Genomic DNA, 12,500 nt, shown 5'->3' with positions numbered 1-12,500 from the left:
ATTGGTCAGTGTGGACGCTTTTATCATTATTTGTTTTGAAAAAGGCCATTCACACCAAGAATGATAACTATAACGATAACTGCAAAAAAGTATCATTCTAGCTAATATGAATGACAACGTCCACACAAACTATAACAATAACGATATGAAGAACAATATAGTTGGGGAGCACTTTCAGAGCGATTTTGAGAACGATAAAAAGCTGACAGCCAATCAGATTTTTGGCATCACATTCATCAACATGAGTAGAGACTTTCCTTATTGTTTGTTAGTGTGGACATTGTTATTGTTATCTTTATCGTGATCGCTCCTGGTGTAAACAGCCCTTCACTCCTCCTCTCTTTATCGTCCCGTCTGTCTGTTTATCAGTGTCTCTAGCACTCTTACTAAGAAGATGCAGGAAGGAAGAGTGTGTGTGTGTCTGTGTCTGTGTCTCTCTGTGTGTGTGTGTGTTGTTTTCATGTGAGTCTGTGTATGACATTTAGATTGTTTTTTTCTTTCAGCACACATGAATGAGCGAATTAAATTGATGTACATATTTTGCAGGTTTTCGGTTCAGTGACATGAAGTGATAAATTAATTGCATATTCAATTTAGATAGGGAGAGAGACAGATAGACAGAAAGACAAGGAGAGAGTGAGAGTGAGAGAGGGGGAGAGAGAGAGAGAGATAATATTATCAGAGGAAAATCATCAGAGCATGGCTTATTAGAATTGTGTCATCACTATTAATTGTATTCCCATCACGGTAATATGCTTACTCCTTTAATGTAAGTGTGTGTGTATGGTTTGCATTTGTGTGTGTGGCTTGTGTGTGTGCGTGCTGTGTGTGCGTGCGTGCATGTGCATGTGTGTGTGCGTGAGTGAGAGAGAGATCAACTGGAAGTTTGTGTGAGTGAGTTGTGAGAGAGAGTGAGACACAGAGAGAGTGTGTATGTGTGTGTTAGTGTGTGTGTGTGTGTGTGTGTGTGTGTGTGTGTGTGTGTGTGTGTGTGTGTGTGTGTGGGGCACATCCTCTCCTGTCTGTCCCTGTTTGTTCAGAGTGAGGGTCATTCTGGACCTTTGCCTAGGGAGTGGTGGACTAGACTCTGGTGGAGAACTTTTCTGAGGGCCAAGACAGACGTGTAGCGTCATTTAGAACGAGGAATGCAGTGAGCTCATCTGGACTGAGCTATGTCTTCTCTGGGCCAAATGCAACCAAACAAACAGCCTTTGGGTTGGGTTGTTTGGGGTTGGGTTGGGTTGGGCTGGGTTGATTGGGTCAGGGTGTTCTGGAGAGAAGAAAAATAGACTAAGAGGAGATGGTGATGTTTTGATGTTTTGCCTTTTTGCACTGCTGGTTGAATTCATTTCCATATCTCTCTCTCTCTCTGTGTCTCTCTCTGTCTGTCTCTCTCTCTCTCTCTCTCTTTCTCTCTTCCTGTGTACTGTCTTTCTTCATGATTTAGTCATCAGTGTGGTTGCTGTGTGTGCAGTCTCTTAGCCCCTTCTTCTCCACGAGTGTGTGTGGCTAAAAATGGCTCCCTCCTCTGAGTCATTCCCATGGACAGCGCCGTGTTTAAAAAAAATGCTCTGCAGCAAAGCTCGCTCAAATAAAGCCTTTTTCTCTTTCTTTCTCCACATCCTCTTACTCTTTCTCTATCTCTCTCTCACTAGTTTTTCTCCCTCTCTCTCTCTTTCGCACTCTTTTGCTCCCTCTCTCTCTCTTGCGCTCTCTCACTCTCTCTCTCTTGCGCTCTCTCACTCTCTCCTTCTCACAGGCTTTCTTTCTGGGCTCTGCTGCTTCTGGGGAAAGGCTACTCTCCAGCTCTGTTCTCCGTTCTCTCTGTTTGGGAAAGAATAAAATAAAAGAGCAAAAGCATCATCAGAACGCTGATCTGGTGCTGAGCGACGAGCTCACTTCCTCTTCCTCTTACTCCGAGTTGGACTTGCAGTGCTTCCTTCTTCTTCATTTGTTTCGCAGTGTGATGCCTATTTTTCTCCAGTTCATGATTTCGTTTCCCTCCTCGGGTGTCTCTCTCTCTCTTTCTCTCTCTTTCTCTCTCTCTCTTTCTCTCTCCCTCTCTCTCTCTCTCTTCATTTTTCACCCCTTGCTTCTCCTCATCATGCCATCTCTTTCATTGATTTCTTTTTTTTACTCTTTCTTTCTTGTCTTGTCTTCCCCTCCACCTTTTTCTTTACACATTATGTCAATTGTTTTATGCCATCTACTTCTTCCTCCCTTCTGCCTCTGCACATGTGTGTGTGTGTGTGTGGGTGGGTGAGTGTGAGTGTGTGTGAGAGTGTATGGAGGTCCGTCCCACAGCTTCAGAGGAGTGTGTGTGTGTGTGTTTGTGTGTGTGTGTGTGTGTGTGTGTGTGTGTGTGTGTGTGTGTGTGTGTCTGTGTGTGTGTGTGTGTGTGTGTGTGTGTGTGTGTGTGTCTGTGTGTGTGTGTGTGTGTGTGTGTGTGTGTGTGTGTGTGTTGTGGCCTCTGCTCCACTGTGTCTCACCTCCCAGCTCATTAGTTCAGAGGTCTGTTCCACTTCATTAAGCCTGCAGTCAATTCTGCCCACCTCACAAATACACTTGTGTGTGCGTGTGTGTACAGTATGTGTGTGAGTGTGTGTGTGTGTGTGTGTGCGTGTGTGTGTGTGTGTGTGTGTGTGTGTGTGTGTGTGTGTATGTGTGTGTGTGTGTACATTTGTTTGCGTAGGTGTGTGCAGGTGTGCTCCAGGATAATTTGCAAAGAGTTTATGTGGGAAGTACTTAGCAAAATACATGTTTGTGTGTAAACAAGTGTGTTGAGATGTTTGGCAGTGTTTTTGTGTGTGTGTGTGTGTGTGTGTGTGTGTGTATGTATGTGTGTATATATGTAAGCTTATGCATCTGTATGTGTTTATGTGTATGTATGTCTCAATGCAGCAGAGCGTTTGACTGATTGCCGCTGCTAAGAGGATGAATGGGATTTTCTATCAGCTGCTTGCTATTTTCTAAATTTGATTCCCCTTCTTCTCCAATGGACCCATTGTCCACTTCATCCCTATAAGCTGCTGATTTGTTTGAACCCCCACCTGCACCACCACCACCACCACCACCACCACCACAACACAACAAACCAGCACCCCCTCCACCCCCAACCAACAGCATCACCTATAGCCGCTTGTCATGAGCCACTATGTTCAGCTTTGGTCCAGACTAAGCCAGTGTGCGTACGGCTTTACACTTATCACTAACTGCCAGTCCAAAGCTTTCTTAGCCGAATGCCAAAGCAGTGGACTGAGCTCCGATGGGTTCCATTGTGTGGCTGTCCGGTTTCAAGGCTACAGACCTCTTTTTGCTCCAAGGCTGCTGTAGTGTCGGCTATAATCTGCACTATTGTAAGCTATTTTTCGCCACGGAAAGGATATTTCGGAAAAGGCTAACGGCTTAGTCTGTCAGTCAGTCAGTCAGTCAGTCAGTCAGTCAGTCGATCAGCCCTGCTGTGAGAGAGAGATGGGAGCAAAGGATGAGGGGATGTAGAAGGAGGAAGTGTATGTGAGAGAAAGAGAGATATGCTGTTTTAATTGTGCTTTGGCAACACTGTACTTACAGTCATGCTAATAAAGCAACCTTGAATTGAATTGAATTGAGATATGTGTGTGAGAGAGAGATGAGTGCTAGAAAGAAGAGAGAATGACAGCGAAAGAAATGTATGGGAAGAGAAAGAGAGGAGTTGTGTGCAAGGAGAGAATGAGAGATAGTTGGATTTATGGAGAGAGCAAGAAAGAAAGAAGCATTTGTGAATGAAAGACAGAATGAGAAAAAGACAGATTGATCTGAGGGGAGAGAGAGAGAGAGAGAGAGAGAGAGAGAGAGAGAGAGAGAGAGAGAGAGAGAGTGAGAGAGAGAGAGAGAGAGAGAGAGGGAGTGAGAGAGAGAGATCCACTGCTGATGGCATACCCTGCTACGTGACAGCCATCCGTCAGTCTTGTGTTGTTTCCATGGCAACCGTGACCTCATGCTGGAGAGAAAATGATGGGGGAGGGGGGTGTACTCTGGGGAGAGGGGGAGCTTTGGGTCAGCACGTCAACATGGCAACACAAAGAGACAAATAACAAACAACTGCACCCTGAGCATTGTCCAAGAATGCAAAGGCCTACACTCACACACACACACTCACACACACACACACACACACACACACACACACACACACACACACACACACACACACACACACACACACACACACACACACGCTGCCTCTTACACTCTTTCTCTCTCTCCCTAGTCATTTATCTCTCCCTTCTCTCCTTCACTCCTTATCTCTTCACACTTTTCCTCTTTCCCTTCATCTGTCAGTAGCTTTCAGCTGGCTATTTTCGAGGCTAAACCCTATTGCTGTAGTTCATTCCAGTTCAATCCAGATAGCTACAGCACTAAATTGCCCCCCAACACAGACTTTTCTGTGTTTACTGCTGTCGCTGCCATGATATCTCAGACGGCATAGCCACCCAGTCCCATACTTAATATATCTAAATTGCATTGCCTTATCACCCTCCTTTAATTAGATTGCTGCGCACTCTGGCAGATTGGTTGTGTGTGAGGATACTGTATGTGTGTGCAAGTTTGTGTGTGTGGTTATTGTAAGTGGATACTGAGGACACACACACATTTATACATGTATACACACACACACACACACACACACACACACACACACACACACACACATGTACCACTGTGTGCCATGTTCTTCAGTTGTCTCTCTATTTCATCACCCGTGCCAGTTATTGGGTGGCGGAGGCGAGAGGAGTAGAGGGTGGGGGTGGGGGTGAGGGTGGGGGTGGGGGTGGGGGTGGGGGTGAGGGTGGGGGTGAGGCTCCACTCCACTCGTTTGATGTGAGTCTCTGGTGTCTTTGACTCTTTCTCCATACCCTGTGATCTTAAAAGACTTCATGCCAAATGTCCATTGTGCTTCCTGTGCCACTTACTCCAGGGCCACACTGAAGCATCTGGACGTTTGATAGAAAAGCGTATGTGTGTGAAATTGAAACTAACTGTGTATGGCTTTGTTCGGTTGAAAATTGCAGCACATAACATAGATTGGCATTTAAAAAAAAAAAAAAATGTATCCATCACAGGATGGCTTCAGAGCTGTGGACTGTGATCTCATACACTTTACATGCACAACATAGAAGGAGACTTTATCACCATTAACTTCAATGAATCTCCCAGTTTCATAATAAGAGTACTGAGAGAACGAGTGTAATTGAACCGTCTCAATGTCACTGCAAATTCTCCTAAAGATTAACGATGTCACAGTTGAGAGGTCCAAATAAACTCATTCATATCCATGGGAACCCATCTCAGCGTAATCCCTTGCTTCACCCTGCTCGTCATTCTTATACCCGGCGACGCTGTATGCAATATTCATGCACATTCTCACAGTATTTTCTTCCGTCTGAGATGGCAGAGGTCGTCACACGTTTCATGCTTCACACAGTGGCCTCTAGCGCTCAGCACATGCTGGCGGGTTTAGCGATTTACTTGGTTGCGTAATCCCCCCCCCCCCCCCCTGAAATGTATGCAGACGATGTCGTTGTAGAACGCCTTGTGGAGAGCCCAATTAGCCCACACAACCTCAAACGGGCACAGTAATGGAATTCATGCAGTGTAAGAGCGAGATAATTTCGACGTGGCATTATGCAAATGAATTCCTTTGCTGGCAGGTAGGTGTGATATGCCAGCGTGACTCGTTGCATACGGGCACTCCTTCCACATCGACAATGATACTCCCACAGCACATTCACATAAAGCAGAACCTAATTTGAATAATAATAAAACATATTCTATTATGACTGTAAAGCACTTCTAACAAAGACTGAATGTGATAGGATAAACCAGCAGAATACATTTTTTACTGTAGAATGAAATGATATGTTCTCCACTCATTTCAACTCAGCTATATTTAGAATCCTGTCAGCATTACTCTTTAGGATAGTACTTTTGTGTATTTGAAAGTGTAAAAGCAGAAGACTGACCATTTGTGATGACCATGTCACTCTTTGCCTGAACAACACGGCGGTGGCGTCAGAGTTTGACGCTGGTGTGTGCTGGGTTGTATTAAAAACAATGAAATCCAATGTAATCTAATGCACTTGAGACTTTTACTTTCTGAAGCCGGACGTTTCACCCATGGTTAGATGTTATGGTATGTGTAGGATCAAAGTTTCAGCAATATAGGCACGCTCACTCACATATTGAAGTATTTTGGGTGCGAGTTAAAAATGTCAATTTGGAAGTGGAGGAAACCGCACTCTCTTCTATGTTACTTTTTAAAAAGATTTATTGCAAGACGGCTTGACGTCGAAATGTGTAGGATCAAAGCCTGGAGAGCAGCCCGGATCTGACTCTGGTCTCGGTCACCTCTGATCCAACCTGAGCTGGGGGGGGGGGGGTCTACTGTGAAGCTTGGCCAAAACGGTGACCTCCATCTATGGCAAACGGACGTTGTCTGACATGTGGCAAAATGCCCTGATCACGTCTCCTTTTTATTGGTGCTTCTATTGTCTTAGGGCCTGTTTACACGTATCTAGATATTTGAATAAACGCATACTAGATACGTGTAAACAGGCCCTTAGGAAAGACGGTAGAATACCCTAGAGAATGTAATAGGCTGAGGGTCAGTCACTATAAAGTATTGACGGTGAATGGAATGAGAAATCCAGTCGACCTCTGTTGTTGTCCTGTCGCTGAGTGAAGCTGTAATACCTGCTCTGTCCTGCAGATGGCGCCCCGCTGAGCGAGCTCTCCTGGTCGTCGTCTCTGGCCGTGGTGGCCATCTCCTTCTCCGGCCTCTTCACCTTCATCTTCCTCATGCTGGCTTGCCTGTGCTGTAAGAAAGGGGACATCGGCTTCAAGGTGAGACCACCACCCCGACTGACACACACACACACTAACACACACACAGACCCCTCTTAGCGGCATGACTAAGACATCCTGAGTTGTAGGCAAGCAACTAGTGTGGAAGAAGGAGAGACAATTGGGTTTATTATGGGAACCATACTCATATGGGAGCATCACATTTGAGTCCAGTGCCCACGAGGACCCAAAGCTAATGCTCCCCATCCCTCTCCCCACCTAGCACTTACTTCCTGGAATCATCACTGTCCTGGACATAACAAAGCTAGAAAAGATACAAACACACACAGACACACACACACACACACACACACACACACACACACACACACACACACACACACACACACACACACACTAACCTTCACACAGAAAACATTCATCAGCTCTCAAGCTAGTGGAAACTCTATCCTAGATCTAAAATCCTTGATTGGAGTGAATCTATCGTAGATCGTTATAGGAACGTCACATATTACCAACCGTCACGTATGTCCAACCTCTTACGTGTATGTGTCACTTAATATTCATTTCTATACAAACCAAGATGGCGGATTCCTAAAGAAACGCAAGCACCCACACCATAAATGTATCTAAATTACATTTTACCGTGACTCGAAGAGCTGTAAAGAGTGTTGTAAGGCATAGGTGGATGAAGGTGGGTATATAATTTCATACAGCAAAATATGGAGGATATGGAGGTGTGTGTGTGTGTGTGTGTGTGTGTGTGTGTGTGTGTGTGGGTGTGTGTGTGTGTGTGTGTGTGTGTGTGTGTGTGTGTGTGTGTGTGTGCATGCATGCATGCGTGCATATGTGTGTGTGTTTGTGTGTGTGTATGTGTGCACATCTCACACACAAAAGAAGTGTTTTCCTGTGGGATTCTGCTGTCTCTCTTTCTCTCTCTCTCTCTCTCCTTGCTGAGAGCACATTTCAGTTGAGAGGAGTTTGCCAGGCTGCTGACACGCTGACTGCCTTGGCCTCGTTTGATCTGACAGGGGGCAGGCAGGCAGGCAGGCAGGCGCGGAGAATATTTCTCTGAATGGCCTTCCATCTGCCAGCCATGAAAGCTGTGCCTCAGCACTGGGCCGGATACACTTGGGCCCTTTTTCTCAATGAGAAAAGTCCATCACTGAGGAGACCAGACCTTGAGAGTCTGGTGTGCTTTTTTTTTATCTCTCTCTTTCTCTCTCTGGAGAATGTGACTGCACTGCAGTCTACATACAACCAATCCACCTCCAACACCCTCTGCCATTCTCCAATCTCAGAGCACTTAGAGTGGGCAAAGGAGGGCATGTTAGTCATACAGGAGGAAGAAAGAGAGAGGAAGAGAGAAAGAAAGAGAGAGAGAGAGAGAGAGAGAGAGAGAGAGAAAGTCTAAGAACAGCTGCAGAGTCTCTCTCATCTCTGCTCTCTGCATGTTGCTTTGTTAACAGATACCGGACAGGCGGTTTATATTCTCTCCTCTCTGAGCCTGGCGGATAGGGTGTAATTGGCTGGGCAGCAACTCAATCAATCAGACTTGACCAGTACAGATGCATGTTTACAGTCTACACCCATTATGATGCTATAGGGTGGAAAACATTTCTCTACCAAGTACCAAGACTCTTCATGAAGTGAAACCCGTTATGTCTAGTGATATCAGGCTACATCCCCTACAAGGGATGCAATCTTGTATAGAAAGTAGGGATGCAGAGAGACAGGCAAGGAGAGAGACAGGGAGACAGGCAGACAGGCAGACAGACAGACAGGAAGGAGGGATTTTCTGGGTCTCTCAGTGCGAGCTATGTAACCCTCCGAGTGATTGTCACGAGGTCCAATTTAGTCTCAGATGCTTTTCTCAGCAGATTCTCTAAATGGGTCAAAGCATTGGCACAGCATGTGTGTGTGTGTGTGTGTGTGTGTGTGTGTGTGTGTGTGTGTGTGTGTGTGTGTGTGTGAGTGATGATGCAGTCTCACCTGCTCGCTCTCAGATGCCAACTCTTCACAATAACGGCTGCTCAGCGACAATAGCAGCTGAGACATCTGGTGAGAATCACAGAGAAAACTTTTACCCGGCCATACACACACACACACACACAAATACACGCACAAATACACACTGCACATTGCACACACACGCACCCCCCCCCCCCCCACACACACACACACAGACACACACACACCCCCCCCCCCCCACACACACACACACACACACACTCACACACACATAAAAATGCACACTCTGCACATTGTACACACACACACACACACACACACATTCTGCACATTGGTCACACACACACACACACACACACGCACGCACACACACGCACTAACGCACGCACACACACACACACACACACACACACACACACTCATCATTAACTCCCATTTTCCTAAACTTCCACTCCCAACAGAATCTCCTTTGTAGGCAAAACTATTCAGCACAGTCTTCCTGAGGCCTTGGGAATGCACAGGCATTATGCAACCCAGCAAAACAGACGCTGCACACAACCTCTCCCAATCATTACCGCCCTGTATAGTAATGACCATCAGGAGAAGTCAACCCACTAAAGGTTTACAGGGTGGACGGAGGCTACAAGGCCCTGGAGCTCTGGGGGGCCGGAGAGATCTGGAGCCCAGTGTGGGAGCTTCGCTCCTGGGTCCCGGAGACAGAGAGCTGACCTGGTGAGGGCCTGGTGGTCACGCAGCGGGTCCACAGTGACAGCAGGGATGGAAGCAGATATGGAGAGGACGGATATAAACTGAGAGCCTGTTTATCTCTCTTGCACTCTCCCTCTCTCTCCCCCTCTTTCTCTGTATCGCTCTCTCTCTCTTCCTCTCCGGCTCACACTGTGGATTCCAGTGTTGGTCAAGTTACTTGGAAAAAGTAATTAGTTACTGATTACTGATTACTTATCCAAGAAAGTAATCTAGTTACTTTACTGATTACTTATTTTCAAAAGTAATTAGTTACTTTACTATTTACTTTACTTAGTTATTTTACAAAAACACACTAGCTATACACAACCTGAATACGCTTTTTTAAAACTTGGTTTTATTAGTTTCAATCTTAACTTTTTGGTGTGTATACTCCTTCATTCGAATAGATGTAAATAAATGGTAATGGTGCCCAAAGCAGAACTGTTAGTTTAAAATATTTCTTAAGAAATACTACTAATATGATGACAGTTTAACTCATTTATAAATGGTGCGCTGTCACTTTAAGAGCATCTATACAACTCTCATAATGATCAGCTCCATTCAAATATAAGCCTATGGCTAGTCCACAAACTCCACATTTGGCACTATATTAGCAATAGTCATGATATTAAGTTGGTATAAACAGCTAGCTAGACATTTTCTGTTTGCAATTAAAAGTGATAGCCTATATGAGCCTGGTAGCACCTATCTGAGTGGAATGTGTTTCAATCGGCATAGGCTACTGTGCTTCATGTAAATGCTTAGTTTAAGGCAGTGGTTCTCAAACTTTTTCTTTCATTCCCTACTTTGATCAGGGGGGCCTTTTCGAGCCCCACCTGTCCTTCATTGCTCTAAGAAAGTGGTAGGTCAAGCTTAAAATTGTCAAATGTATTGAAATAATGACAAGTTCTAAATATATCCTCTTCAGCAGAGTTAAAATCAGCTGGTGCTGCAGATATAATAATAAATAAATACATAATGTGCCATTGTAAATGAAACACACATATTTCTGTTTTCCAGCAACATATTAGTGTGATGTAGGCCTACTGTTTAATACATGGGATCACAAGAGTGGCTCCCGAAGCAGACGTTTCAGCGATTTCACTCAGATTCTCAAAGGCATAGGCTACTGTTGCGATCGAAGCGCCTGTCCCATACCTCAAGTTTTTTGGTGAATGCAGTAATCTTATCTGCTAGGTGAGGTAGGTGCTTGTCTTTGCCTTGTAACTGGATATTTAACTCATTGAGCTTTCCAAATATATCGCAAAGATAGGCCAGCTTTAAGAAATGTTCATTAGTGAACGTGCTTGCAGATTCAAACATGCGCTCACGCTGCCTTGACACGAGCGCTTCCCTTTGAATAACACAGTGCGTCCATTGCGCATCGGGTGCTACCTGGACCTAGGCTACAGATAAAAAAATAAATAAAAAAAAAACTCCTGTTTTTCGCGCCCCACCTGGCATGTCTCCGCGAACCAGTATAGTAGAGCGGCTACAAGGCCAATTTGGCAAGAATCGTGCAAATTATGATACAAGCATGAAACTTGGTAGGTATGTGATTATGACCAATACAATCAAATGTACCTGATTGGCCACTTGAAATGGTGGCCATTTTCCAAGATGGCCGCCAAAAAAGACTCCAGAAATTGATTTATTGCATAGAATTGACCTAGCAAATTATGATACAAGCATGAAATTCGACATGTATGTGCTTAAGACCAATACAATGAAATCTACCTGATTGGCCACTTGAAATGGTGGCCATTTTCCAAGATGGCTGCCAAAAAAGACCCTAGAAATTGATTTATTGCACAGAATTGTCAAAGCAAATTATGATGGACGCATGAAATTTGGCATGGATGTGATCAAGACCAATAAAATCAAATTCACTTGATTTGCTACTTGAAATGCTGGCCATTTTCTAAGATGGTGTCCAAAAAGACCCAAGAAATTTGCAAATTTCAAATGTGCAAATTGCAAATGTGGTGTAAATAATTGTTCACTCTCCTTATATGTTTCCATAGATGATGAAGTGATACAGATATTAAAAATGTTCCACAATGACAAATAAGCCACTTATGACACACAAATAGCATGGTGATAACATGCTAATAATACCAGTTCTCAATGTCAATGGAGGGCGTTGCGTGATGCCACCCCCCCACCCCCCCAAACAAATAAAATGGTTATGACATGCTAATAATACAATGACACTAATATGCTAATAACGGCAATTCATGGCTGTTAAACAAAAGATGCGTGTACACCAGAAACAACCTCAGCTACCAAGTAGCCAAGATCGTTGAAGAAGCTTTCTCATGAATTTGCTTTTTTCGCTCTGGACGTCACATTGACATGTTTGATTTAGCTAATCACATAACGGCTCTGGCTTGTCAGCCTGGGACATTTGAAGATAAGAGCATTCCAATTGTTTTTTGCCGATTAGCTGACTTTTAATTGCTTAATCGCTCTGGTCGCCCAGATTGGTTCGCTCCTGGCGAATTTACTTTGGTCGCTTTATTCGCCGACCCTCCATAGACAAATAATGACTTCCCCACAATTACCCCAGAGTTAGAGAACAAGGCGACCAGAGGGAATCAATCAGTAGTGGTCCAATGTCGCTGTAAGTGGCTAAAATTAATTCCGAATAACCTCAGTGGCTGGTTTAATTCAGATAGTTTTGGTCTAAATATTGTAAGGATATCGAGAGTGATATACAGTACATATACTCAAATGTAAAACGGTATACAGTGTAATTTGTAGTAGGAGAGTAGGCTACAAAGTAGGGCAGTAAGAACAGACAGGAATATTATATATGAGGCATACTAGCATATAAGTGTTCTGTGTAACCACTCTGAAGGCCTGACTGACCGCAACGTCAAAAAAAGTTTGGTTTGACTAACTGTAGCAACATTGGCCTTTTCCATGCTCAAGGTGAG

At 44.5% G+C, this 12,500-nt stretch overlaps 1 protein-coding gene across 1 annotated transcript in view; it reads left to right on the top strand.

The window, feature by feature from the left end:
• Nucleotides 1–5,427: 5,427 nt before the first annotated feature.
• The window catches only part of aatkb (apoptosis-associated tyrosine kinase b), a 36,658-nt gene continuing 29,585 nt past the window's right edge, over nt 5,428–12,500 (top strand). Inside the window, exons 1-2 of the mRNA XM_076298740.1 lie at nt 5,428–5,494; nt 6,749–6,882. Of these exons, the coding sequence (XP_076154855.1) occupies nt 5,428–5,494; nt 6,749–6,882 (201 nt within the window). The remainder of the gene's footprint in view (nt 5,495–6,748; nt 6,883–12,500) is intronic.

The sequence above is a fragment of the Alosa pseudoharengus genome, unplaced genomic scaffold, assembly GCF_046254945.1.
Source record: "Alosa pseudoharengus isolate Yale_2024_CS ecotype anadromous, Long Island Sound unplaced genomic scaffold, YU_APseudo_1.1 YU_APseudo_1.1_scf_21, whole genome shotgun sequence".
In the NCBI taxonomy this organism is placed as follows: domain Eukaryota; kingdom Metazoa; phylum Chordata; class Actinopteri; order Clupeiformes; family Clupeidae; genus Alosa; species Alosa pseudoharengus.
The sequence above is the reverse complement of the archived record's forward strand: the minus strand, read 5'-3'. Positions and strand labels throughout refer to the sequence as shown.